This window comes from Eptatretus burgeri, chromosome 7, assembly GCF_056783735.1.
Source record: "Eptatretus burgeri isolate ZD-2024b chromosome 7, Ebu_testis_v1, whole genome shotgun sequence".
In the NCBI taxonomy this organism is placed as follows: Eukaryota; Metazoa; Chordata; class Myxini; order Myxiniformes; family Myxinidae; genus Eptatretus; species Eptatretus burgeri.
This window is the reverse complement of record NC_140967.1, coordinates 100096825-100123598: the sequence shown is the minus strand read 5'-3', so window position 1 is coordinate 100123598 and position 26774 is coordinate 100096825. Positions and strand designations below refer to the sequence as shown.

General features: G+C 44.1%; 1 protein-coding gene across 10 annotated transcripts in view; it reads right to left on the bottom strand.

Moving 5' to 3' along the window:
- SPIDR (scaffold protein involved in DNA repair) overlaps positions 1-26774 on the bottom strand; it is a 100951-nt gene that overhangs the window by 7541 nt on the left and 66636 nt on the right. For 8 of the 10 annotated variants that reach the window (XM_085889883.1, XM_085889874.1, XM_085889873.1 and 5 more), the window contains 9 exons: positions 24607-24704; positions 15920-16268; positions 10481-10655; positions 6781-6980; positions 3825-3974; positions 1970-2054; positions 1414-1536; positions 879-1218; positions 165-296 (listed from right to left, as the gene is read on the bottom strand). In XM_085889883.1, the coding sequence (XP_085746009.1) occupies positions 165-296; positions 879-1218; positions 1414-1536; positions 1970-2054; positions 3825-3974; positions 6781-6980; positions 10481-10655; positions 15920-16268; positions 24607-24704 (1652 nt within the window). The remainder of the gene's footprint in view (positions 1-164; positions 297-878; positions 1219-1413; positions 1537-1969; positions 2055-3824; positions 3975-6780; positions 6981-10480; positions 10656-15919; positions 16269-24606; positions 24705-26774) is intronic. The other 2 variants (XM_085889882.1, XM_085889881.1) reach the window with 1 other exon arrangement.

The window sequence follows — 26774 nt, the reverse complement described above, 5'->3', positions numbered from 1 at the left end:
TTAATTCAAAGGCTGGTTGTCTGTCTCAAGCGACGAATGTAAACTTGTTTTCTTTAGGTTGAGGTCAATTATGTACTCCTCTTATATCAAATATCCAAAGGGCACATTCCTTGCACCAGCCCTCCCAAAACGTTTCCTCAAAGTGAATCAGTCTTTATACAAACCCTGAACGATGCAAAGCGTGTCCTCCTGGGTAGTGGGGGAAACAAAATCCAGCTCTGGTTGTGTGAATGGATCCTCGCCTGTTTCTGCTTCCAGAAGCAACACCAGTGAACGATCCATCAGATATAGTTTTCCTGATAGGAAATGGATAAAAATAAACCTTTGAGATTTGTGGCCTTGATTGTGTGTGTGTGTGTGTGTGTGTGTGTGTGTGTGTGTGTGTGTGTGTGTGTGTGTGTGTGTGTGTGTGTGTGTGTGTGTGTGTGTGTGTGTGTGTGTGTGTGTGTGTGTGTGTGTGTGTGTGTGTTGAGAGGGTGATGGAGGGAGGAGGGGGGCGTGATTTTCTTCAGGTATATGCCAGGTGTGGGAATTTACGCGATGGAGAAATTTAGGTGTTGCTTCAAGTATCGTTTCTAATAGTGATACACCGGCCTGGCAATCACAGCTACGCATCGGCCCATGCAGGACGTGTCGCAGCCATGCACCGAACCACGCGAGACACATGATGCAGCCACACATCGCAAAAACAGATTGTAGTGATCGAGATGCCAATTTCTTTGTGGTGTACACCCTGCCTGGGTCGTGTATCACTACCACACAGGCACACATGTTGCAGCTGCACACCAACACCCGCAAGACGCACGTCACAGCCATGCACCAGCCCGCACAAACGCTCAGTCAGGGGACACGCAGACGCCGAGTTAGTGGATACACACCTCTCTCGAGAACCACATCCCGAAACCCAAGAAGAAAAGTGCTGTCCAGGTGAGTGGTCCAGGGTGCTGGATAAGGAAGAGCATAGAATGCAGACACGTGTACGCAAACCGATCGTGGTACACTCGGCCCGGTTTGCAAAGACCGGTCAGTTACAAACATCTTGCTCCTTCCTGCTTCTGAACCTGCCTGTAGATGGCAAGGGGGTTTAGCCTGTATGTTGTGACCCGGGTTCTTAAAAATACAAGTTTGTGAAATTGTGAAGTCACTCACTTGCCAAGTGTACAGCAGCCATGCACGAAAACTGACCCTCATACTTGCAACACTTTTGCATTTTCCAACCTGCACAAACAATCGAACGTATTTGCAAAGGTATGTGCAGAATAACAGACATGATCGAGAATGGGCACTTGTGTCTGGATTGATCATCAGCACCATGGAAATTCTGGCAGCCCCCCCCCCGGAAAATAATTAATTAATTTTGAAAACATTGCATCATTTTATCAAACATCTCTTGATGGAAAAAAGGAGTGTTACCTTGAGTATGTCCCTGAGGCAAAAGTAGGCAGGAGGAGAGTACAAGCGAGATGGTGTGGTGGAAAGAGGCCATATCTTATCTTTGTCTTGGTGATGTGAGAGCAGGTAGCAGAAGCTGGGAGCCTGAAGGGTTATATCATGCAAAATTTACCGGGAATAATGGAAGGTTACAAATGAGAGAGAGGTCAACTTCCCACCCCTCACCCCTTGACTTTCTTCTTCATTCACAATACACATGGTGCGGAAATGTTTGATGCATTGCAGTGCAAGGTCGTTGCTATCATCAGCACTCCTCCACCTCTCCATCGCTTAATTATATCATATCCATGCTCGTCTTTGATTCGCAACCTGGCTATCTTTGTCAAACGTGACTGTTTGTCTTCCTATAGAGCTTCAAAAATGACCACATATATTGTCTCCTCATTCTTGCTCAATAATAATTTCCACACCGTATATTCTTTAAATAATAATGAAAATAAACATGGGGCTGGTACATTTCCCAGGAAAAGCAAGTAACCATGAGCAGAATGTTTGTGGTGAGTAAGATGTAGCAAACCTGGCTATCTGAGTGCCCTATATGCAACAGAGACTGTTGCTGGAAATCACCGAGGCTGTGGATGAGAGTGAAGAGAGATGGTGACCTGTAGGACGAACATGAATGGGCAGTCAAGAGTGAACAGGACAAAAGCAGAACATAAAAAGAACGAAACATTTCCACAAAATACATTTTCAGCAAATTCATTTCTATCTTTTGTTCACTGGAAAAGCCCAAAGGATTAATCCCACCCCCGCAACAGCAACCCCGGGCCGGCTCCCACCTATGGAGGAATAAATTTAATGACACTGGATGGCATCGAAACAATATTCAACAGAGGAGGGAAAGCTTTGGATTCCTTCTCGCAGTTTGGAATCCTTCCAGTGCATTCAGTTTTAAATGTGCTGTTGCTTCTCTCTCTGTTGCCTCTCGCTCTCCCTCCCTCTCCCTCTCTGTTGCCTCTCGCTCTCCCTCCCTCTCCCTCTCTGTTGCCTCTCTCTCCCTCTCTCTCTGTTGCCTCTCTCTCCCTCTCCCTCTGTTGCCTCTCTCTCCCTCTCTCTCTGTTGCCTCTCTCTCCCTCTCCCTCTCTCTCTGTTGCCTCGCTCTCTCTCTCTGTTGCCTCGCTCTCCCTCTCTGTTGCCTCGCTCTCCCTCTCTGTTGCATCTCTCCCTCTCTGTTGCATCTCTCTCTCTCTGTTGCATCTCTCTCTCTCTGTTGCATCTCTCTCTCTCTGTTGCATCTCTCTCTCTCTGTCTCTCTCTCTCTCTCTCTCTCTCTCTCTCTCTCTCTCTCTCTCTCTCTCTCTCTCTCTCTCTCTCTCTCTCTCTCTCTCTCTCTCTCTCTCTCTCTCTCTCTCGCCACCTCTCTCTCTCTCTCTCTCTCTCGCCACCTCTCTCTCTCTCTCTCTCTCTCGCCACCTCTCTCTCTCTCTCTCTCTCTCTCTCTCTCGCCATCTCTCTCTCTCTCTCTCTCTCTCTCGCCACCTCTCTCTCTCTCTCTCTCTCGCCACCTCTCTCTCTCTCTCTCTCTCTCTCTCTCTCTCTCTCTCTCTCTCTCTCTCTCTCTCTCTCTCTCTCTCTCTCTCTCTCTCTCTCTCTCTCTCTCTCTCTCTCTCTCTCTCTCTCTCTCTCTCTCTCTCTCTCTCTCTCTCTCTCTCTCTCTCTCTCTCTCTCTCTCTCACTCACACAAAGTCTGACCAGCAAAGTCTGACCACTGCAGTAGTCAAAAAGAAATGGTGATAAATCTGGACAATGGGCGAGATTGTTAAGAAGGCAGTTGGAACAGGAAGCGTTTATCAAACAAATCGTTTTGGAACCAATCTGATGATTTATCAAATTTCAGGTTGGAAAGAACAAGCATTTTCACACTCCCAACATAGTTCTGCTGCAAACCAGTGCACATTGACGAGGGGATAATGTTTGCAACGAGGCACGGTATTGGTTGCACTTGGGCGTTTCATCATCCAATACACTCTTGTCCCTTGTCGAACCTTTAGTACCACTCGAACAAACTTCCGCAAAAGAGAAACGCACGAGCAAACTGCACAGCTTATCTCCTGTCAATTTAAGATGTTTGACATTTTCGTTTGCAAGAAATCTCTTGACAAGATGCTGGTCTCCAGCAAATGACACTGTTTGCTGTTATCTTGGAATTACCCAGAATGCTTTACATAGCTGCAAAGTCGCAAAATAAACGGGTTTGGCAGACTTTCCACAACCACTCACCGGAAAGAGCTACACTGGACAGAGATATTAAAACACGGGTATACAAATATGACATTGACCTGATCACCATAAATGTTTATTACTTCGAACCAAAAACAAGGAGTTGATTAGGTGTTCAACTCTGCATTCCCAAATCAAACAGGCGTTGTTACCTTGCCCGAGTGGTCCTTTTCACAACCTGCAAGTCATTGAACATGCATAGCCGTCCCTCCAGCAAGGTAGATGCAAATGACTGGCCAGACAGTGAGGAGATGGGCAGCTCTGCAAACAGTCCAAAACCATCCTGAAGGAGCAGTGCTAATCTGGACAACAGGAACATGAGAGAGAAAGAGAGAAAGAGAGAAAGAGAGAAAGAGAGAAAGAGAGAAAGAGAGAAAGAGAGAAAGAGAGAAAGAGAGAAAGAGAGAAAGAGAGAAAGAGAGAAAGAGAGAAAGAGAGAAAGAGAGAAAGAGAAAGAGAGAAAGAGAGAAAGAGAGAAAGAGAGAAAGAGAGAAAGAGAGAAAGAGAGAAAGAGAGAAAGAGAGAAAGAGAGAAAGAGAGAAAGAGAGAAAGAGAGAAAGAGAGAAAGAGAGAAAGAGAGAAAGAGAGAAAGAGAGAAAGAGAGAAAGAGAGAAAGAGAGAAAGAGAGAAAGAGAGAAAGAGAGAAAGAGAGAAAGAGAGAAAGAGAGAAAGAGAGAAAGAGAGAAAGAGAGAGAGAGAGAAAGAGAGAAAGAGAGAAAGAGAGAAAGAGAGAAAGAGATAAAATTGTATGGAAACATTTTACTGTGATGCAATTGCAAAACTAATGTTGGGATTTTGTTAAAATGAATTGCGATCAAACTCGCTCAACTATTTTTGAGTGATGTGCCTGTACGTTTCTGTTTGCCTGCTCCTCTTTTACCCTCCGTTAGTTAATAAACCCGTTGCCCTCTTTCATTAAACTCCTCCACGAGCCCAGACATTTGTATGACAAAACCAAAACTAGAACCGCACTCGGTGGAGCACACACCTCGACCAGGCTGAACAGTTTACGTTTTGTAGCCCACTGATAGGTCGGATCTGAATTCAGATGTTAACCAAAATCCAATCGGCTTGTTCTTGTTACCTTCCCAACTTATCCAGAGTTTCGTCCGAATCCATCCATAACATTTTAAAATATCCTTCTATGTGTCGTTTTTTTGGCCCTATCTCTCAATAACAAAGAATCAATAAAAAAAATTCTCGTATCCAGATCCGAATCTTCACCAAAATCGAATCAATTTGTCTTCGCCACACACCCAATCTCTCCACAAACTTTCGCCAAATCCATAAATCACTTTTTGAGACATCCTGCTCACAAACAGACAGACAGACAGACAGGGGTGCAAACATAACTTCCGTCAACCTTCAGTGGCAGAGGTAAAAACAACAGACACACAAGATACGAAAACCAAGAGTGCAATGGATTAAGCTGTAGAACAAGAAATATTTAAATGTAAGAGACAGGACAGAGTTTTAGGCTTTATATTGCAATCTTCACTTTGGTGCAAACTTGTCGATTCATCAGATTATAAGAATATTAAAACTATTCATTTGAGAAAGCTGCCTTCTACAGATGTAGCGGCGACACATTGGTGAGCACGTTTCCAGCACAAGTTGCATTGCGGAGGTGGTTGGGATGAGGAGATTAGAGGGTACATGATGCCCTGAATTAAGATACATATGGGGTTAATGGAGTACATTTTATGTGAAGATGAGCGACAGTCAGAAACTTCGACCAATAATACTACCACACTAATTCAAAACAATTCAGCAGCAACCAACTTTGTTTTAGTCTCACAGAAGGCAAGGTTAAGGTCCTTAAGACTTGGGCAACACTTTTGGCAAAACTAATAAATAAATAAATAAACAAATAAAACAGTTGCTGCTATTTTTTTTGTGAATCATGACCCTTTCCAACTACAAGCGTTTCTAAGCTACGATGACAACTTATTCTTCAATGGCCACAGTTATTCCCACCTTCTTGTGAAATCAGGTGGAGGAAAGTTTTTGGCCCAAGTCTTTCCAGAACCAGCTTACCAGGCCTGACATTCAACTGAAGGCAACAGGAATTTGTAATTTTTGCAGTGCTGGTGATAACATGCCTACTCTTCAGGAAATATATTGTGGGATCTTTAACGTTCACCACTTAATGCCTGCAGATGAGACATCCAGCTTAACATCTGTTTGATGAACAGCACAATTTTAGATGCGACGCCCTATCTGCGAAGCATGAACACAACAGATAATAGTCGCGGTGGGAAATGAAACCAGACTGGACAGCTCAGAGGAAAGTGTGCTACCACTGCACCATCATGGCTGACTAAACTTGTGAAATATATACATTTTAAAGTTCCTGTACATCGGCTCGGCAATGCAAGAGAAAATTAACTCCATTAGAGGTTACACACTCTCGCACCGAGACTCCGCAACATGCTACACACTCTCCATAAACAGTCAACACGCTCTCGCACTGACTTCATCACAGCCCGCACACTCCAGCACAGATTACATGATCTTCGTAAAGAGGCTTACACACTCTCACATCAAGACTTCATAGCCGACGTCACCCTCTTGCTCCGCAAATCCATCATTGATGCAAACCCTTTCGTACTGTGTTTCCATGTAAACATCAACTTTTCTCACTGTTTTGATCATTAATTAATTCTCCTAAGATGCCCCCAGAATGCTGCACACATTTATTTTTTCAATGATCAAAACCTACACACACACACACACACACACACACACACACACACACACACACACACACACACACACACACACACACACACACACACACACACACACACACACACACACACACACACACACACACACACACACACACACACACACACACACACACACACACACACACACACACACACACACACACACACACAATTCCTACTGAAATGGAAAAAGATTGGGTCCTTTTCATTCTCGGAAACAAATACTCAGCACAACCCTCTGGATTAAAATAAAAACAGCAATACAAGTTTGCTGAACAGAATAACATGACTGTACTCTGAACATAACAGCAGCTTAATACCATAAAATACTAATAGCATCTACAAATAATGAAAGAGATCTACTTAAAATAAAAACCTTGGTATATGTGGATCCATAGCTGGAGTGCAAGTTAGCCGGTGAGTCTTAGCCAGTTCTGCAGAGCCCAAAGGGTAGACCCGCTGCACCACGGCTCGTAATGCAACCCCACCTGATCTTCCAGTCTCCATGGCTTCCAGCAACGAGTCAGGACCAGGAGGAGTGGAAGGAACTAAAGACGGTACCCAGTAAGCACCCACCTGGCAAGATACATGGACAGAAGAAAAGATTATGACACTAATATGCTAATGTAATTTTCAATAATTGTACAACGATGCATTGTGTTTCATCCGATGCATTGCGTTTCATCCGCAGCCTGATGGAGTGCTGCTCTCCCCTCTGGGCTGTTGCTCCTGCTTCTCACCTTTCTTGGCTTCACGCTGTGGAAACCAAGGCATTTAGGATCATCTGTATTTCCCGCGATGAGGCTGAGTCTTTGGGTCTCTCACTCTCTCAACCACAGGCAGGTCGGTGGTCTGTCTTCCACCATCTCCTCTTTGGCGTCGCCCTCCCACCCCCACCTACTCTGGCTGCCATCTGTCCCAACAATATTTCCATAGGGCGCTCAAGGTCTGCCAGCAACCCCCTTCTGGTAAAACTACCAAAATCAAGAATCTCTGCTCAACTCCACTCTTTCATTCCACTTTTTTCCACACCTTTCGAACAAACTCCCACACTCTCTTCAATCCCACTTTTCTCTCCAGATTTTCAAAACAGCTGTTCACCACCATCTCTTGTCTCTTTTCTACCCATTCGACCCATCCCCCATCCAAAACCACGCTCTTTTCTACCCCCGTCAATCCACCCCAAACCCACCTCCTTCAAATTCCCCGCTTTCCCTCCTGAAAGTCCATGTTGTGCAAGGACTTCAAAGTCCCTGTAGTGTCCATCTTGTTTACCCCGTGCACCCTGCCAAATCCCTCTCCCTTCGACAGATCTTCTAATGTCTCTGTTCCCCGCTGTTTTGTGCTTCCCTCTCCTTCCCCTCTTATCTCCTGCTGCCCTTGTTATACGAGCCTTGACATTGTATATTTTTAAATAATTTTTTTTTTTTTAAATAACTTGATGGAGTAATCACCAACAAAAGCTGTTCATTTGGAGAGTTTTGACTTTCAACCCACAGAAAGGCAAAGGGACATCTTTGTTGTTCCGATTTGAGCACTTGCCTCAATAATGCTGAGAATCCCAGGTTCAAATCCCATATACCAAGTTGACTTTTTCACAATTGCTTTCTAATGGCTTCGTCCTTAGTTTTATGTTTATTACGAATTATTCTATGCCCACTTAATGAAAAGCTTATTATCTCAGACACCGGAGGTGGCCGAGGTTATGTTGTCACCCCTGTTTGTCTGGTTGTTTGTGCGTCTTGTTATGTATGGATTCGGACAAAATTTGGTGGACTGGTTGGGTATGTGAGTGACAAGGACGAATTGTTTAAATTTTTTTATGGAGATTCAGATTCTAAAATTTTCAGTGATTCTTCTTGAAATTTTCAGTGATAAACACGATAGCTCAAAACGTTGTGGACGAGTTATAACAAAAGTTGGTGGACGAGTTGGGGAGGTGACAAGAACAAGCAAATTAGATTTTGGTTACAGTCCGGATGCAGATCCGGCCTATCAGTGGATAACAAAACATAGACCATTTAGCCTGATTGAGGTATGCACTCTGTCGAGTGCCATTCTCGTTTCCATACTGCATCAATATACAGTAGAGTAAACACAAATATCGAGGGTTCCAATATCGCGAGCAACCTATTGTTCCGATTTTGTTATCGCAGTATTTTGTTTCTGCCAATCGCGGTTTGTGAGCAGAGATGAGTCATTGTTTTCATCTGTGTGTACGACCAACCCCCATTAGGAGACTTTTCTTATTTCTCGCGCATTGTTTATTGTAGTAATCAGACTAGCATACGGGAACGAAGCTAAATTTAATAAGGAATCTTCATCGAACAGGAAATGACAGAGACTCTGTAATACTCGATCTGGTAGACACACAACAGTCAATATGGCATCCAAACGTAAAACGATGGACAAAATTAATCGCGCCAAAAGGCAGAGAAAGGTTATAACAATGTGCGAAGAAATCGAGTTATTAGATACATCAGCAAGAAGTGAAAGTGCGGCATCTGTGGGCCGCCATTTCCGGATTAATGATTCAACCGTGTGTAAATGCGAGTCAAATATCCGTGCAAGGGTTCCTGCGAGCAATGCGCAAAAGGCTCGTTCCAATCCCGTGATCATCGTATTGAACCACTGTGTGCACTTGCATGGACCAGTGTATGGGAAAACCGATTGTGGATTTATCAACGTTTCTGCAGTTCAACCACGGCTCATGGAACGAATCGAGGTGAACTGATTTATTCTGGAGCAGGTTTTTAATGCCGAAGAGATGGGAATATTTGGGAAGAGGATGCCATCTCGTACCTTCCTGTCCAAGCAGGAAAGATCTGCTCTGGATCAAGGTGGCTAAGGATCGTTTTAACCTTCTTCTATGTGGCAATGCAGCAGGCGCCTTTGTCGTGCTCCCGATGATCCAACAGTCATTGCAAGTTCTACATCCATGTCTTTCCAACCTCTACCCTCCCCCCAACATCATCATCATCACCATATCTGAGCCAAGTCTTGTGTTTTCCCTTTACGGCAGAGTACAGTACGAACAGTCGGTAATATGTTTACCATCACCCATCTCGCTGTTTTGGAATAAATGTAGATGGTAAAACCCTTTTTTTTTGTTTATTTTGCACTGTACTTATTGTATTTACGTGTTTATTTCAATTGTAATGCGTTTATTTCTGGCTTCCGTCGATCTTCCTCGATATTTTCTCAAAGTCCAGGAACCAAACCCCCGTTCCCATTGACCCTTGATTTCCATGATCGCGATTTTAACTATCGTGGCATTTTCCAGGAACCTAACCCCCATGATATTGGAGGGTTTACTGTATTTCAATATAATTTGTGGTAATATAACCATACAATTTTAAATAATAAACAAGACGACGTTCGAAAAATAAGGTGGCCATTTGGACCATCACGTCTGGGGAAGAAAAGTAAAACAGATAGATTGAGTACATAGGGTGTGGATAAAGCACAGACTAACCACAGCCCACCCCATCCCTGACACTGCATCTGGAATGGCAGCTTCTAAGTTGAGGTTGATCCTGTTGGGTATGAAACCCAGATGAGACAGCTCATTCCATCCATCCATTGGGACCATACTCTGTACAGAGTGTTGGTGCTGCCTAAGCAGTCTCCTTTGCTATTGGGCACAATCCTGGACGGGTTGCCACTCCGACACAGTATACCAGCATGCTGGCACTCATTTTGCCGACCTCTGAAGATGACAGGCCGAGTTAACCCACCTGGTATTAATTCAACAGCTGAGCAGGATTTGAACTTCGCACCCTAGGATTCAAAGCCCACCACCCTAACCATTAAGCCAACACCAGGCATACAGCTCATTGGTAAGCACATTAACCACTGATCTCCTGCTGCCTCAAATGTACATGATCAGCGTAATTTTATGATTTTTCTTTTTAAAGTGTAAACTTAGATATCTTGTACACGAACCAACGCAACTATGCGAATGGCCCATGCTTTTCAACAAATGGCATTTGTTGAAATGTAGTACAGAAACAAAAATGTTTGCACAAATTTGCCACCTCTTCATATACCTGAAGAATATGACCACTGCAACATACCACAGGATGTGTGAGGCCTGAGACAGGTGCTATGCTCAGTGGCAGGCCGGGAGTTGCATTGATACGTGGTAAAAGCGCAAGCGGGGTGTTCGGTCGGTCAGATGGCGAACCGCCCTCTCGCTCAGAGAAGTTTGTGGAGAGCAATGTGGGGTGCAATCGCCCTGGGAGTAACAACCTGTGAAAACAGAGCATGGCGATAGAAATTGTGAACATGTTGGAAAAAAAAAAAAAAAAAAAAAATGACAATAGTATAATGTAATAAAGCCAGGGTATTTTGTAATAAACAAACAATTCCAGTGGATGCCGAGCACAAGATGAAAAGCACAGAGGCACAAATAAATGGAGCTTGTGTCTGAAGATAATGGTCTTCGTACTGGACCGTTTGAGACATGCATACCAGGTCTAATGTACTCTCCCAAGTTGGTTGGTACTAAATCATGCACAAGACCACAAGGACCATGCCAGTACTGGTATTCCAGGGGTAACATGCAAACATTTCCAAACAATGTGCATCATTATCTCTCTCATTGTGATCTCAAATTATTTCTGCTGTGTATACGGTCTTGGACGTCCCATGAAAACAATACCACCACAGGTCAATAGGGAGATCTGGCTCAAGGAGAAACAAAACAAATAGTTATGCAACCACTCAGCACACAAAGAAGGGAAATATCCAAAGGCAGGTGACAGACAGAGAAATAACTGTCTAAAAATAAATAGCCTCGTGAGGAACAGACGGTCATTTCCCCAACAGGCGGGGTGAAAATGAGGGATTGGGGGGAAGGGGCCATGGCCCCCCTTCCTGAAGTAGTATGATCATGGGGAGCACAACTTAAGTTAATGGCATTGCCCTTACGTTTCATGAAGAGTTTGGTCTGCATCGAGCCATCAGTCTTTGAGAAGATTTTAAAATAAATTACTTGTATTTGAGGCGAAATCCCCCTTTTTCAGCCTCTTATAGGGGGAAGATCCGGATGGGGAGCACAACCCCATGAGACCTTACTGTTCTGATGTATCATACCAAATTTGGTCCATATCGATTATGGAGTTTGTAAGGGAAAGATGTTTTAGTGAAAATAAGGGATTTGGGGAGGGGGCACATTCCCCTCCCATGATATGGCTATGAGGAGATATGGCCATGAGGAGAACAACGTTGGGGCTTGGTCCTGATTCCTCGTGGTGAATTTGGTCTGGATCTGTTGCCGGTTTCTGAGAAGAAGATTTTTGAATAAAATCCCCCTTAAATCCCTTCCACAGAAGGTGAATCCGGATGGGGATAACAACCCAATGAGAGCTTGCTGTCATGAAGCATCATATCAAATTTGGTCCATAATCGGTCGGGTATTTTTGGAGAGGTTTTAATCACATGTTAATGGACGTACGTACTACGGACGGACAGACAGTCGGATACCCATTCTATGACATTATTTCAGTGAAATAACCTAATGACCAATGACTATTACAAAAACCTTCAACAACCAAATATTGATGTTGGAGATAGGCTTGATATCATGTTGAAAAATACAACAAACAGGCAGAATGGCATCAGTACTGGTCTGCCAGAAATGGCAATTGAGATAGTCAAAGCTATGGGCCAGGCTGGAGATAGCAATGGGATAGCCACAGCCATAGGGCAGGCTGGAGATAGCAATGGGATAGCTTCAGTCATGGGCCAGGATAGGATAAAAAAAACAAAAAACAACAATGCAAGATCCACAGCCATAGGCCAGGCTGGAGAAAGCAATGGGATAACCACAGCAATGGGTCAGGCTGGAGATAGCTGCAGTCATGGACCAGGCTGAAGATAGCAATGGAATTTCTGCAGTCATGGACCAGGCTGGAGATAGCAATGGGATAGCTTCAGTCATGGGCCAGGATAGGATAAAAAAAAACCAATGCAAGATCCACAGCCATAGGGGAGGCTGAAGATAGCAATGGAATAGCTAGAGTCATGGACCAGGCTGAAGATAGCAATGGAATAGCTGCAGTCATGGACCAAGCTGGAGATAGCAATGGGATTACCACAGCAATGGGTCAGGCTGGGGATAGCTGGAGTCATGGACCAGGCTGGAGATCGCAATGGGATAGCTTCAGTCATGGGCCAGGATAGGAAAAAAAAAAAACAATGCCAGATCCACAGCCATAGGGGAGGCTGAAGATAGCAATGGAATAGTTGCACTGCTGCAGTCATGGCCAGGCTGGAGATAGCAATGGGATAGCTTCAGTCATCGGCTAGGATAGCAAAAAAAAAAACAAAAAAAAAACAATGGGAGATCCACAGCCAAAGGCCAGAATGGAGATAGCATTAGGATAGCTACACTGACACACTGAGATAGTCACTGGTTAGTTATAGTCATGGGACGTGCTGAAGATAGTAATGGGATTGCAAAGGCCATGGGCCATACTTGACTGGAGATTGCCATTGGCCGAGTCGAAGATGACAGCATGGAATGAGGAATTGCTGGAAGGAACGTAAAAAGGCCACAGGCAACAGTGTACAGTCAGAGAGCAGCAAGAACAGCTGGCTCTAACCCAGTGCAAGGAATTAACAAGTACCCAGGCACTGCCATCTGAACACATGCCCCCACACGTGTTTCCAATCAGTTCTGGGCTTTGCTCGACCAAAAAGAGACCACACCGACTCTCTGTGTGAATCAAACGCCAGCTCGGCCAGCCGAGGACACTGAATGGACTTCATTTTGAGCTAACTACAGGCAGGCATGCTGCTGCTCTAAAATGCCATACACTGTTCTGCTTTTCACAGCTAAAGTTTATAACGAAACCATTTGGATATCACATGTCCCTCAAACAACAAAGAAAGGAAGGGGAAAAAAGGAAAATGCCACAGACCAAACGACTATTGTGTGACTAGCATTGCCTTACAATGTTATGATGGAGGCTTTAAAACATGACTGTACTTTGCATATGTTTCCCTCTCAAAAATTATTTGTTGAAACTATTAAAAATATAAAATAAGAGGAAAAGAACTGCTCTGTAGGAAGCACAATCACACACATATACACACATAGTTGTATTGACCTGCCATGTTGTGCGATGGTGGTCAAGGTGGTCAATAAGTGGTAAAGATTGGAAACTTGTAGACTGGCACAGAAATGAAACTTGTCAAATTCTGCCTTGAAAATGTTGCACACAAATAAAGCCCCATTTACACATTTCGGCCATTTAAGAATTCAGTTGACGGACTCATCAAGTGGAGAAGATGAAGGTAAGAATGGAAATGGGTTGGTTCCACGTTCTGTGGGTGGAAAGCTGGTCTTGTGGGTCTCTGAGACAAGATAAGTTGTTGCTCAAATCTTTCCTCCCACCAACTATATCTACAACCGTTATCTTCTGTGGGAGGCAAACAGGCTACAGTGGGCTGGCTGCAGGGTGGCAGAGTGGCATCCGGACATGTCGCAAGAACTACCAGCCATGAACAAGAGGCGGGAGCATTAGTGAGCAGGGAAGTCACAGAAATGATGATAAAGGCAAATGAATAAGTGCATTAAATGGGTGAAGCATGTGTGCTAGTGTATAAATTGTGCATTTAGTGTCGATAAGAGCATTGTGATTTCCCCGTCAACTAACCTGCTTCTCTTTAAAGGTTGGAGCACCTCCTATTAATTCTTCAAATGGGTCTGTTATGCCGGCAATCAATTGATGTTCAGAGTGAAGAAGTCATGGCAAGGAATATTCTTTTGTTTAAACACATATCAAAAGGACATTGTCTTTCATGGACTTGGGATGGAGGGAGAGGGGAGATGGGGCAGGGCTGGTGAGGGGGGGGGGTGTTCTCACCACAACTTCTCTCTATCTCTCTCTCTCTCTCGTCATCTCTCATGGTTATACTTCCAGACACAAACAAGTCACTAGTTCTGCTTCCATTTATTTTATTTTTTTTACTTCCACAACCTCACTTCATCAACTGTCTGCATTCTTCTGAGAATACCTTTCATGAATGATCTGCATTCTTCCTTTCACAAAGTATGGCCATACTCCTCTTTACAATGCTCCATGTGGAATACTTTTAAAATGAGCGCTGACCGAAAGTACTGAATAGTGAAGGAAAAAACAAAAATCAAGACTATGGTTGTTTCCCATTAAACAGAAAACTTATTTTGTGCCATAATCTTCATGCATATCGTGCAATAATAGTAAAAGAACGTACACCAAGCATGTCTCGTGAGGACTCAAATGATAAAACTTGGCCAAAGTGCTGCCAACGCTTACGGCCTGCTGCAGTACAGTCAGAACGAAGTCACAAAGATCCATCAATGGAGAATTAGCACGAAGCTTCCCGTTTAAAACAACAGTGAAACAGCTAAACATGATTCATTCAGCTGAGTAATTACACAAGAACAATTGCATGCCCTTTTTTTTCTGTTTAAGCAAGGTACATAAGGAAAGACAAAGTTACAAACGAGGATTTGGGATCACAAAGCAGCCGTAATATCAGGACCCATTAACACGATATTGATGAGTTCGATGAGAGAAACATGCCAACAGCATGAGTGGCGGAAGTTGGCAAGCCAGGAAAGGTGGTGGTCTTGTATTTCATGGGCAGTAGGCTTGCCAAGCAGAGCAGTTTTCGGCTGATTTGAATACCCAAGACATGCCTAGGGACACTGGCCCTGACTTTTTGCTCAAGATTCAGGGCCTCTGTTCGTTGTTGAGAAAGCAGCAGCATCATATTCAAAGTTGAGTGGTTGGGATGAAATCCAAGCTGATCATCAGAGATTAGGCCAATTTTTTTTTTAAAAAGAAAAAAAATTAAAAAGATGATGTCAGAAACTATGGATTCCATGACTTGGTTTATAACCCGCAAGTAAGCTAGCTGGCCTGTAAATGAGAGGATCTGTTTTTGCGCACTTCTTTTGTTTTGGAGTGATACTGACTGTTTTGCTTCAGCTTACCATTCACCTTTTGCTTGAAAGACCAACAAATTTTATATATATATATATATATATATATATATATATATATATATATATATATATATATATATATATATATATATATATATATATATATATATATATATATATATATATATATATATATATATATATATATATATATATATATTAGGAGAGTGAAGACACTTTTTGAAATAGAAACTTTTTCTCATGTGGTTATGTTACTGGCAATGACTGTGAAGTCCATCATCCATCGTGATGTGAACAAGGTGGAGAGGGAGAGGTGATGATCAACATATTTGAGCCAAGTAAAGATCTTACGGTAACTTTTGGTTATTTTTGGCAGCATCAAGGTAGTTGCACAGCTTTGGTCTCAAGCAAATTTGACTTGATGCAAATATTCATGGATCACTGAAATGAACAACATAGGATTAGCCAAATAGCCACAGTTATGTTCAGGTTAGAGCTTTTATTCACAATTATAACATCAATCATTATGTACGGTTTGAGTGAGCAATCATACCATGGAGGAGATACTCGAACGATGCAACCGAGCTGTAGATTCAATTTCCGAGCCGTTTCACAAGTAAACAGGGCGATGAGTGTGGGTGCAGGTCGAGGATCACTGATAAAGGAAGATCCGCATGCCTGCTGGGTCAACGCGGCAAACTGGTGTGGAACAGAAATACGCTGAGAAAAGGTGGGAGAACCAGAGTGTGTTTGGTGGTTGTCCTCCTGCAGAGTGGGGATAACGGTTGAGCTACCCAGAGTGGATTGTGGATCAGACTCGATGGCATTCTTTATGGAGCACAGAGCCACAATCATGGAGCACTCGATGTGCATACGCAGAACAGTAAGCCTGAGAGGTGGTCCTGGGGACGAAAGGGTGGAGAGGCGGTAAATATCATTCAAATTAAGTCACCCAGACAGTCAGGGGAAACCAAAAACAAATGTGAAAACAGGCAGGTTTGTGAATCAGGATTTTTTTTTTAAAGTTCTAAAATTTTTATTTAAGGACTACAAAAGATACATGTAAGCCATTGTTCAAAGCGGCTGAAGTGCAGAGGCTGAAGCGATGCTGAAACTGCCACACACACACACACAAACTGCTGAAACTGAAACAAACTGCCACATGAACAAAGTTAGATCGTTCAACTCAACTGATGTAATTTGAAACAAAAAAAGTAGAAATTTTCTAATTTCTAAAAGTCTGGTAAGTATTTGCATTAATATAATTACCAGTGTGTATTTAGATGCATGGTATGTTGGTTTCACCGTGTGGATGAATAAACATGAATTTACAGGAGCACGTCAATGCATGATGCAAGCCAGACCAGCCGGATAATCTTTCCTGTGACGTCATCAGGTGTGTCGTCTTGCACTACCAAATATGGGCGATCCTTTTCAGCAGAAATTCAGGCTGAATGATGCAACTCTGAAGACATCTCTGGAATGACGTTATAGTTGGGAGGTTCCATGCTGCTAAAGTCAAGGGGCTCATGGTTGGGGATTGATTTTCAGTGGGTTATACAAAAAAATGGGATATATAAACATCATGGCACATTTTGCACGTCCAGATATAGATATATCTTCACAGCGAGTGTACTCTCAAAATCTCAGTTTTGTCAGTTCAGTAGAAAGTCAACCCAGCTGGCTCAGTTTGCTGTGTAAGACGATCTGCCGCAACCCCAACATCGACCATTGTCAATTGATGTTGGTGTCCAACTTCCAGTGATCGAAAGGAAAAGTGGAACTCCCATAATAGAATACTCGTTTCTGTCAAGTCTAGTCGTTGATAAAAAACAACTGTTGAACTTTTGTAAGTCAAGCTGGAAAACTTATTGTGAAAGCTTGGAACCTAGCAGTGACTCTCGCACCTCGTCGCATCGATTGAATATAATGGGAGCCGTTTCCAAAGTGCTTTGTTTAAAGCCGCAAGAGCATCCATCTCATGCAGCGACCCTCCTGTGTACCCTCCGTGCCTCATCTCAGAGTGTTTCGGGCTAATTCAGTAGCATCAGAAGACTAGTGATCCAGACATTGCAAAAACCACTATTGGTGACACTCATCAACAATGCCAAACCAGATCCCCAATCAACGGTTGCAAATTGAAAGAGTCCCTTTGGAAAAGGGTCGAAGGTGATAAGTGTGTGAGTCTCTGTCGCAGTTACAGTACAACAAACTGATTGGTCCCAAAGCCATTGTGATGTTTGAACTGGATATAGGTTGAATAGTCTAAAACCATAATTGTATGAAAATATATATCATAATAATAATAATAATAATAATAGTTCTCAAACAAGAAACATAAAAGCATGAGGAGGCTGGTAGGCCCATTATGCCTGCGCAATTGTTGCCAACTCATGGTTATTCGTCCGTGCTCTATCCTTTACAAATGCTGAGTGCCAAGGGAGGAAGCAGCACATACCCTTTTTTGAAAGTCTTTGGTACGATATGGCTAGGGTAGGATTCAAACAGCGAACCTGGCAGACTCAAAACGGAAACTCTAACCATTACGCCACCGGATCTCGTCAAAGTCTTTCATTCTACCAGAATTTCACATGTGCCTTGGACCTCGTGCTTGCAACTGGCTTGTCCAGTTCTTCATAAGATTTCTCAGCGAGGGCAGGATCGCTAAGGCAAGGACCCGCTCAATGCAGCTGTTTAGACCAATAATGTTGCTCAGCATTTGGTACAAATTATTACAATGACCAATTCAACAGAGATCACCAACGATGGACAGCAAAACCTGAAGCCAAGAGGCATGCTTGTTGACCTGAGAGAGACCTACACAAGATAGTATGCGAGTCGACCGGTAAAGCTATCTTTAACATCACCACCGCATTGGGTTGTCAAACTCGGTAGTTTCTCCTTTGAAACCGCAGTTTTTCAAGCACAGTAAGGCAATGAAACCAGATTATGGAGGAGGAAGAAATTGGGAGCATACTCTGTGCAGAGCGTTGGTGCTGCTCAAGCAGTCTCCTTGGCTATTGGGCACAATGCTGGATGCGTCGCCACTCCGACAGAGTATACCAGCATGCTGGCACTCATTTTGCAGACCACGGAAGGATGACAGGCCGAGTTAACCCCACCTGGTATTAATTCAACAACTGAGCAGGATTGGAACTCAGGACCCTAGAATCCAAAGCCCACCACCATAACCATTAAGCAACACCAGGCATTTGAACCGGTTCACCAGTTCACCAGATTATGGAGACCTCAGGAATTGAAGGGCCACACGGCCGGTTACTTTGAGCGACTGTACCAGGCTGACCCACCAGCTGTTGAGTTGGATGTCAGGGGTGTTACTATCTCCATTGCTGACCCTCCAATCAACTGTGATCCACCTTTGTTTGTGGAAACAGGCTGTGGTGAACCGGTTCAAATAGGGGTAAAGCTCCAGGGATCTGTGGCATCCATGCTGAACTTCTCAAGGCTGGAGGAAATACTGTACACATGTCGTTGCATGCAGTTCTGTGCTCTGCCTGGAACACAGGCATCATCCCAACTGACTGGAAGAGGGGCCCTGTTATCCCTCTTTGGAAAGTGAAGGGTGATCACCAGGACTGCAACAATTACTGAGGGGTGAGACTGCCCTCAGTGCCGGGCAAGGCCTTTGCTCGGATTATTATTGATTGGGTTTGCCACCATCTGCTTGAGCACCAGCGCCCAGAGCAGTCAGGCTTTACACCAAAAAGGTCAACAATTGACTGTATCCTTGCCCTTCGGGTCCTCACCGAATGCAGATGAGAGTTTCGGCAGGGGCTGCTCGCAGCCTATGTTGATCTCTCTAAAGCGTTTGATTCAGTGAATTGGGATGCCCTCCGGAGGATTCTTAGTCTTCGTGGGGTGCAATCAAAACTGATAAATCTGATGTCTGAACAATACTCTGGTACTGAGAGTGCTGTGAGATGTGGTGGTACCATCTCAGATTCAGACTTATTTCCAGTTGTTACTGGAGTTCGTCGAGGGTGTGTAACCCCCCAATTTTCAGTGCTTGTATGGACTGGATTCTGGGGAAGATATCGGAGAGATCAAGCTGCAGTGCATGGTTTGGGAATGTCAAGATCTCTGACCTTGATTTAGCAGATGATGCAGTCATCTTTGCGGAGGCTCTGGCGATCCTTTTGGGGGCCCTCGGGGTGCTGAATGAGGAGTCGGAGCCCCTGGGATTACGGGTTTGGTGACACCCATCAATCAAAGGTCAAGACTAAGATCCAGGCTTTCAATGACATATTGGATGCTGCTATCTTGTCAGTATCTGTTTATGGTGAGGATGTTGAGGTCACGGAGAGATTCACTTACCTTGACAGTGATATTCATGTCTCTGCTGGCTACGAGTCAGAGGTCAATCGAGGTCTCGGTTGGGCCTGGGGTCATGGATTCACCGGATCATGGCGTGTGGTACGGTCAGTACCTTGCAGGAGGACGAAAGTCAGAGTCTTCAGGTCCTTGGTGTGTTCCATTCTTGCTCTACGGATTTGAGACTTGGACTTTGACCAGGGATCTGAGATGGAGACTTAATTCCTTTGGTACCAGGTCTCTTCAGAGAATCCTTGGCTATTGCTGGTCAGACTTTGTGCCCAACGAGCAGTTACCGAGAGAGACTCAAATGAGATTTGTTACCTGCATAGTCCATGAGCATCAGCTGCAGCTTTATGGACATGTGGCTCGTTTTCCTGATGCTGTTCCTGCTCACCAGATTCTCTCAGCGAGGGAGTCTCGTGAGTGGAGGAGGCCAATGGGCTGACCACGTGCCTCGTGCTTGCAGCAGGTTGATCGACATCTCAAGGAGATGGGGATGGGCCAGGCATCTGCCTGGGGGATGGCCAGACGGAGGCTCCTGGAGTACCAGCGGAAAGTGGACGCAGTGACGCGCTGTTCTGGCACATGCTCTCATACCTGACCTGACCTGAAGTTAATGGTTTCCCTTCAGGATCTGTATTTACCCCAACTATTTTCATCGTGTACATCAATGATCTGCAAGTTACATGATCTCGGAGTTTATTGGCGCAGACGACATTTGGTGCCGTATTCACTCACAGGCATTCTTCGATCTACAAGATCCCAAATTCCGAATTGGGCAATTACTTACACCAATGGTGCCTCCTGCCAAATGTGACAAACAGCTACAAGCGCATTCCTGGTTATCATGCCAACATTGTCTGGGAATAAAATATCTCCATTAATGGATCAGTGGCTGTCATACCAGTTTATCTTGGTGTTACACTTGATCAGACTCTGACCTAACACGACCACCTAACCAAGTTAGCTGTTACGGTCAAGTCATGTAATTACCTACTTTTCAAGTGGGTCACATCTACATGGGGAGCTGACACTCACATACTTCAAGCATCTTCCCTTACCCTTTGCTCATCAGCATCAGAATACTATGCTCCTGTCTGGGCCCACTCATTGTACACCAAGCTGGTTGATGTGCATTTACACGAGACTATGCATATTGTGTCAGAAACTTTGTGCCCCACACTTTTACCTTGGCTGGCAGTATTGGAAAACAGCGCTCCCTACAAATCAGGCATGTCAATGCGACAATTAAACTGGCAAAGTAACAAAACTCGCCACACCTACTACTATACTCGTATCACTTTTGCCAACCTGCTGCTTATCTCCCATTTTAATGCCCCATTGTGGAAAGGATTAGCCCACCTCAACTTCTGAGTGCCATCTTGGCTGTAATGTGTTTCTTCAATAGGAATAAACCACTTTCTTATTGATGACCCCATTACCAATCAACCAGTCTTTAAGTCACCACAAAACAAGATGCTGTTCCTGCTGCTTCTGACTGCTTCTGACTGAAGCAAACTGCTTCTGCACTGGTTCGGAGCACACATGCCTCTAAGCAGTCTAGCCTGGGTGTGAATCCCAACCCAGCTATAAACTGTCATCCCGGTGTATCACAAGCAAGGTGATTCAATGTGTGCGCTATCGCTCTGATGAATGTTAAACTGGCTTCTCATCTGTCAGCATTCATTGGTGGACATTAAGGATCTCATCATGTCCTTCTCAAAGAGTAGGTGAGGTAACGCTGACACTTTGAACAAATTTCAAAGTCCTGCTCTAACCTCCAGGAGGCACTGCATCAGCAACACAGCCATACCACCAGCAAAAATGATGCTACCAGAAGCCATGTGCTGCATGTAAAAGAAGTACGACTGGTCAGGATCAGAGTGCAGTCAAAGGACACAGATGGGACTTCTGTGATCGCCCTCAAAGCAGATGTGGACAAGAGCAGACAATGACATATTATTGAAGACTGTCCCAATACCAGACAGGTCGGTGGTCTGAGGACCTTTAACTCGGCAAGTGAGGATGTCACAGCTTGGTCAGATTTCCATTCAACAAATCTGTCGAAGGTTTTAAGCAGATGACCTTTTCATTAACCCTGCTCAGCCAGCAAAGAAGCTGCAGCACTGACAGTTTGTGTCAATTTTGATTGTTACACAATGTATCTGATCACCTGTTATCGAATCACCGACATATGAACTTGTTTTAGCCTTGGAATTTCTCTCTGAGTGGAGATAATCTCAAAGTAAACTTCCAGTCAAGTGCAAGGGATATTGGCAGATTAAAATTACCCACAGTGCTTGTAAATTGACAGAAAGCTAAATCTCATGTTATTTTCACATCCAGAATATTTTGTATACTTACATATGATGTGCCATTAAACGTCATGTCACCAACTTACATTTCTGTGTTCATTGTGCAACACACTTCACAATGACAATGACTTCCAGAAAGAAGGAAAGGATGTAAGAGCCAATCAGAATGAATAGACTAGCATTGATTGTAAATCAGACTAGGTGGAGCAGGCTGATATCCCCATCATCCATCCATCCATTGGGACCATACTCTGCAGAGCATTGGTGCTACTTCAGCAGTCTCCTGGGCTACTGGGCACAATCCTGGACGGGTCGCCACTCCGACACAGAATACCGGCAAGCTGGTACTCATTTTGCCTACCTCGGAAGGATGACAGGCTGAATCAACCCAACCTGGTATTAATTAAACAGCCAAGTGGGATTTCAACTCAGGGCCCCAGCCATTAAGCTAACACCAGGCATAACACCAGGCAGGCATAACACCACTTCCTAAAGCTGAGAATTAAAATCGTTCATAATACTGCCTGGATTTGAAATCACAACCTCTGGGATGCTATTCCAGTGTGTCCTCACTAATAGGCTAATAGTTTAAGACTGCACTCAACATTATATCCTATAAATAATAAAGCTGGTAAACAAGCTGTACATGATATTAGTTGCTATGACATTAATTTTAAAAAGGAACTAAACTTAAATAGCATTTCAAAAACGATTGCAAGCTTGTGAATTTAAAACTGAAGGCACCACCAACTCATATACTACACAGCCAAAAGTATGTAGACACCTGTTCGTCCAGCATCTCATTCCAAAATCATGGGCATTAACATGGAGTTTGTCCCCCCCCCCTTTGCTGCTATAATAGCCCCCACTCTTCTGGGAAGGCTTTCTACTCGATGTTGGAACATTGCTGTGGGGATTTGCTTCCATTCAGCCACAAGAGCATTAGTGAGGTCGGGCACTGATGTTGGGCGATTAGGTCTGGCTCGCAGTCGGCGTTCCAATTCATCCCAAAGGATGGGGTTGAGGTCAAAGCTCTTTGCAGGCCAGCCAAGTTCTTCCACACTGATCTCGACAAACCATTTCTGTATGGACTTTGCTTTGTGCACAGGGGCATTGTCATGCTGAAACAGGAAAGGGCCTTCCCCAAACTGTTTCCACAAAGTTGGAAGTACAGAATCATCTCGGATGTCATTGTATGCTGTAGTGTTAAGATTTCTCTTCACTGGAACGCAGGGACCTAGCCCGAACCATGATAAAACAGCCCCGGACCATTACTCCTCCTCCACCAAACTTTACAATTGGCACTATGCATTCGGGCAGGTAGCGTTCTTCTGGCATTCGTCAAACCCAGATTCGTCCGTCAGACTGTCAGATGGTGAAGCATGATTCATCACTCTCGAGAATGCGTTTCCACTGCTCCAGAATCCAATGACAGTGAGCTTTACCCCACTCCAGCCGACGCTTGGCATTGCGCATTTACATGATTGTGTTCAGCTGCTCGGCCATGGAAACCCATTTCATGAAGCTCTCGACAAACAGTGGTTGTGCTGACGTTGCTTCCAGAAGCAGTCTGGAACCTGGTGGTGAGTGTTGCAACCCACGACAGACAAATTTTCATTGCTACGAGCGTCAGCACTCGGCAGTCCCATTCTGTGAGCTGTTGTTGCTCTTCCTACCACTTCGTGGCTGAGCTGTTGTTGCTCTTCCTACCACTTCGTGGCTGAGCTGTTGTTGCTCCAAGACGTTTCCACTTCACAATAACAGCACTTATAGTTCACGAGGGCAGCTCTAAGACAGAAATTTGATGAACTGACTTGTTGAAAAGATGGCTTTCTATGTCGGTGCCACATTGAAAGTCACTGAGCTCTTCAGTGCGGCCCATTCTACTGCCCATGTTTTGTCTATGGAGATTGCATGGCTGTGTGCTTGATTTTATACACCTGTCAGCAATGAGAGAGAGAGAGAGAGAGAGAGAGAGAAAGAGAGAGAGAGAGAGAGAGAGAGAGAGAGAGAGAGAGAGAGAGAGAGAGAGAGAGAGAGAGAGAGAGAGAGCGAGAGAGCGAGAGAGCGAGAGAGCGAGAATGATTGGGACCATACTCTGTGCAGAGCATTGGTGCTGCTTAAGCAGTCTACAGCAATGGGTGTGGCTGAAATAGGCAAATCCACCCATGAGAAGGGGTGTCTGCCTACTTTTGGCCATGCAGTGTAGTTGTCCAGCAGGTATTAAAGGCGAAGGTCTGACATTTCTACCAGCGAGTGGTCTTCATCCAAGACTGTGCAGCAATCATGGACATTATTGCCTACCTCAGAAGGACATTGCCTACCTCAGAAGGATGACAGACTGAGTCAACCCCACCTGGTATTAATTCAACAGCGAAGCAGGATTTGAACTCAGAACTCCAGGATCCCAAGCCCACCACCCTAGCCATTAAGCTAACACCAGGTATATTGCCACCATGAAGGTCGTTAATGACCCATATGGATCTTGTATGCATATGGATCTTGCCAACTATGATCAGTTTTCGTACGAGCATGTGGTATAAAACTCTAGTGCATATTGTCCCACCACCTTCACTCGATAGTGACTAACCTGCTGGTTCAGTGACCGATGTCCTGTTGTGCCGCCAGAAAGCAAACGCAGATCTCTCCCTGGCTTGAAGCTGGGTAAGCCTCTCTGCTAGATGCCCTCTGGAAGCAAAAGTCAAGAAGAAATGCAAGTGAAAGTTTGAGGCTGCAGTGTCTGTGCCCAGCATCATAAACATGATGGTATTGTTCAGTTAACAAAACTGACCATAAATAAACAGCAACATGAAATCAAAATAAACGAGAAGGGTACTTGGTATAGCACATAGCTCCACCATGCAATGCCTGATCCAGTAGAACATAATCAGGCCAAAGAAGATAATATTCTATTGCATTCTTGTTATTCTTGTGTAAGGCAGCTTGGCTGCCAGGTAACTATCATTTTGTTGGGGCCCAGCTGTGCCACTGATGCTGTGCCCCTATACCAGCACACGAGTACTCATTTCCCCGACCTCAGAAGGATGACAGGCTGAGTCAACCCCACCTGGTGTTAATTGAGCAGCCATCGGGGCTCAAACTCAGGAAACGAAGATTCCAAGCCAGCCACCTTAGCTGTCAAGCCAATATCAGGCTATAATTCTACTGCATGAATATGACTCATTCACTGCTCAAAGCCTGGGATCTTTAATTTCACTACATTTTAGATATCGGAGTAGAACATAGTACTACAATTGGACTGGTACACCTCTTTTTGGCTCCTTGGATCTTCACCAAAATCTAATCAAGTTGGCCTTGTCACAGACCCAACCTGTCCACCAAATTTCATCTGAATCCATCAGTAATTTATTGAGATACCTTACTCACAGACAAACAGACATGAAAAAGTAACTTCATCCACCTTCGGAGGCAAAGGGAAGAAGAACGAATTTTATGGCGCGCAATCCCAAATCCCGACGCTTCCCACCTAAACCAAAGTTGAAAGATGGTAAAACGTTGCTCCAGGAATGACCCAATATCAAATTTTGAGTTTAAAACATCTTCTATTTTAACCTCCATGGGCATGAACCGGGGGTCAAATCCATAAAATTTACACATTTCACGTGTCCACCAATGTTGATTGCAGATAGAAAATTTAATTTAAAAATGTTTCAAAATGTGCTGGAATTGCAATTTTTGGAATTTGACTTTTTGACCATGCCCCACAGCCACAGGAGGTGGGGTCAAAAAGGATACTACTCTCACACCTTTGTGCCACCTGGTGACCATAACTACTAAGTTTTGGTGAATTTCTGCACAACTGTTTAAGAGGAGATGGGTGGGGCTAATAAATAAACATGCCCTGCATTGCCACCAACTCTTATTTGAAGATGCAGAGCTAAAACGAAAATACCACCAGCTTGCGTCGAATAAAAAACAAAAAAGAAGAGGGCATCCAAATGCTTGGTTTCCGGACAGCTTTCATCAGAGACAATAGGCAGGCCATGAGTGCCGGGTCTAAAGAGTACAACATAATCGATAAAGCAACAGTAGCCTGCGATTGGTGCTTTGGTGCTCCTGCACTTTCATGTCACGACCTAGACCAGGACCATGTCTGTCTGCAACCTGTATGGGCAATTTTGTTCAAAAATGGAACATAACAGCAAAGTATCGAGTACAAATGGAAATTATGAAAACTGAAGAAAAAGAAATGGCATAAGTTGGTGCCAAAAATAATAATAATAATAATAATAATAACACTGTAAAGTTTGAGTCTGAAAAGATTTGAGATAGTCTTTTAAGACATGATGATATATTTCAAGTTTGTAAAGTATATCAATTGAAATGGAACTTGAGCTCCCTCAAAGGCATGTCATTATTGGGTCATGAAGATTGTACATAAAGAATAACTTGTTTATGCGCTTCACAGGGCATCAAGAAACATTTGAACTATTTTTAGAGGCCCATGCACTGAAGTTCTGTGCAATAACTTAGCTTTCTGTGACCGAGAGCTTGGTAGTTAACGCTGTGACCTCATTACTGTTTACATCATGCCACAAAGGTGGTGGTAAAGACAGGTGTCTCACGAATGTGCTTCCTGGAACACAGACCCCCAGGCGCCTGCTCAATGTAACAAACAGAAGTCAATTGGGCAGGGACTCCTGGTAGAACCTCTTTCGGTGTCTGACCCAATCACATTTGTGCAATGCCTTGATTTGGAGAAATTATCCCAAGAAACAGGCCTTTCATCCAGAGCTC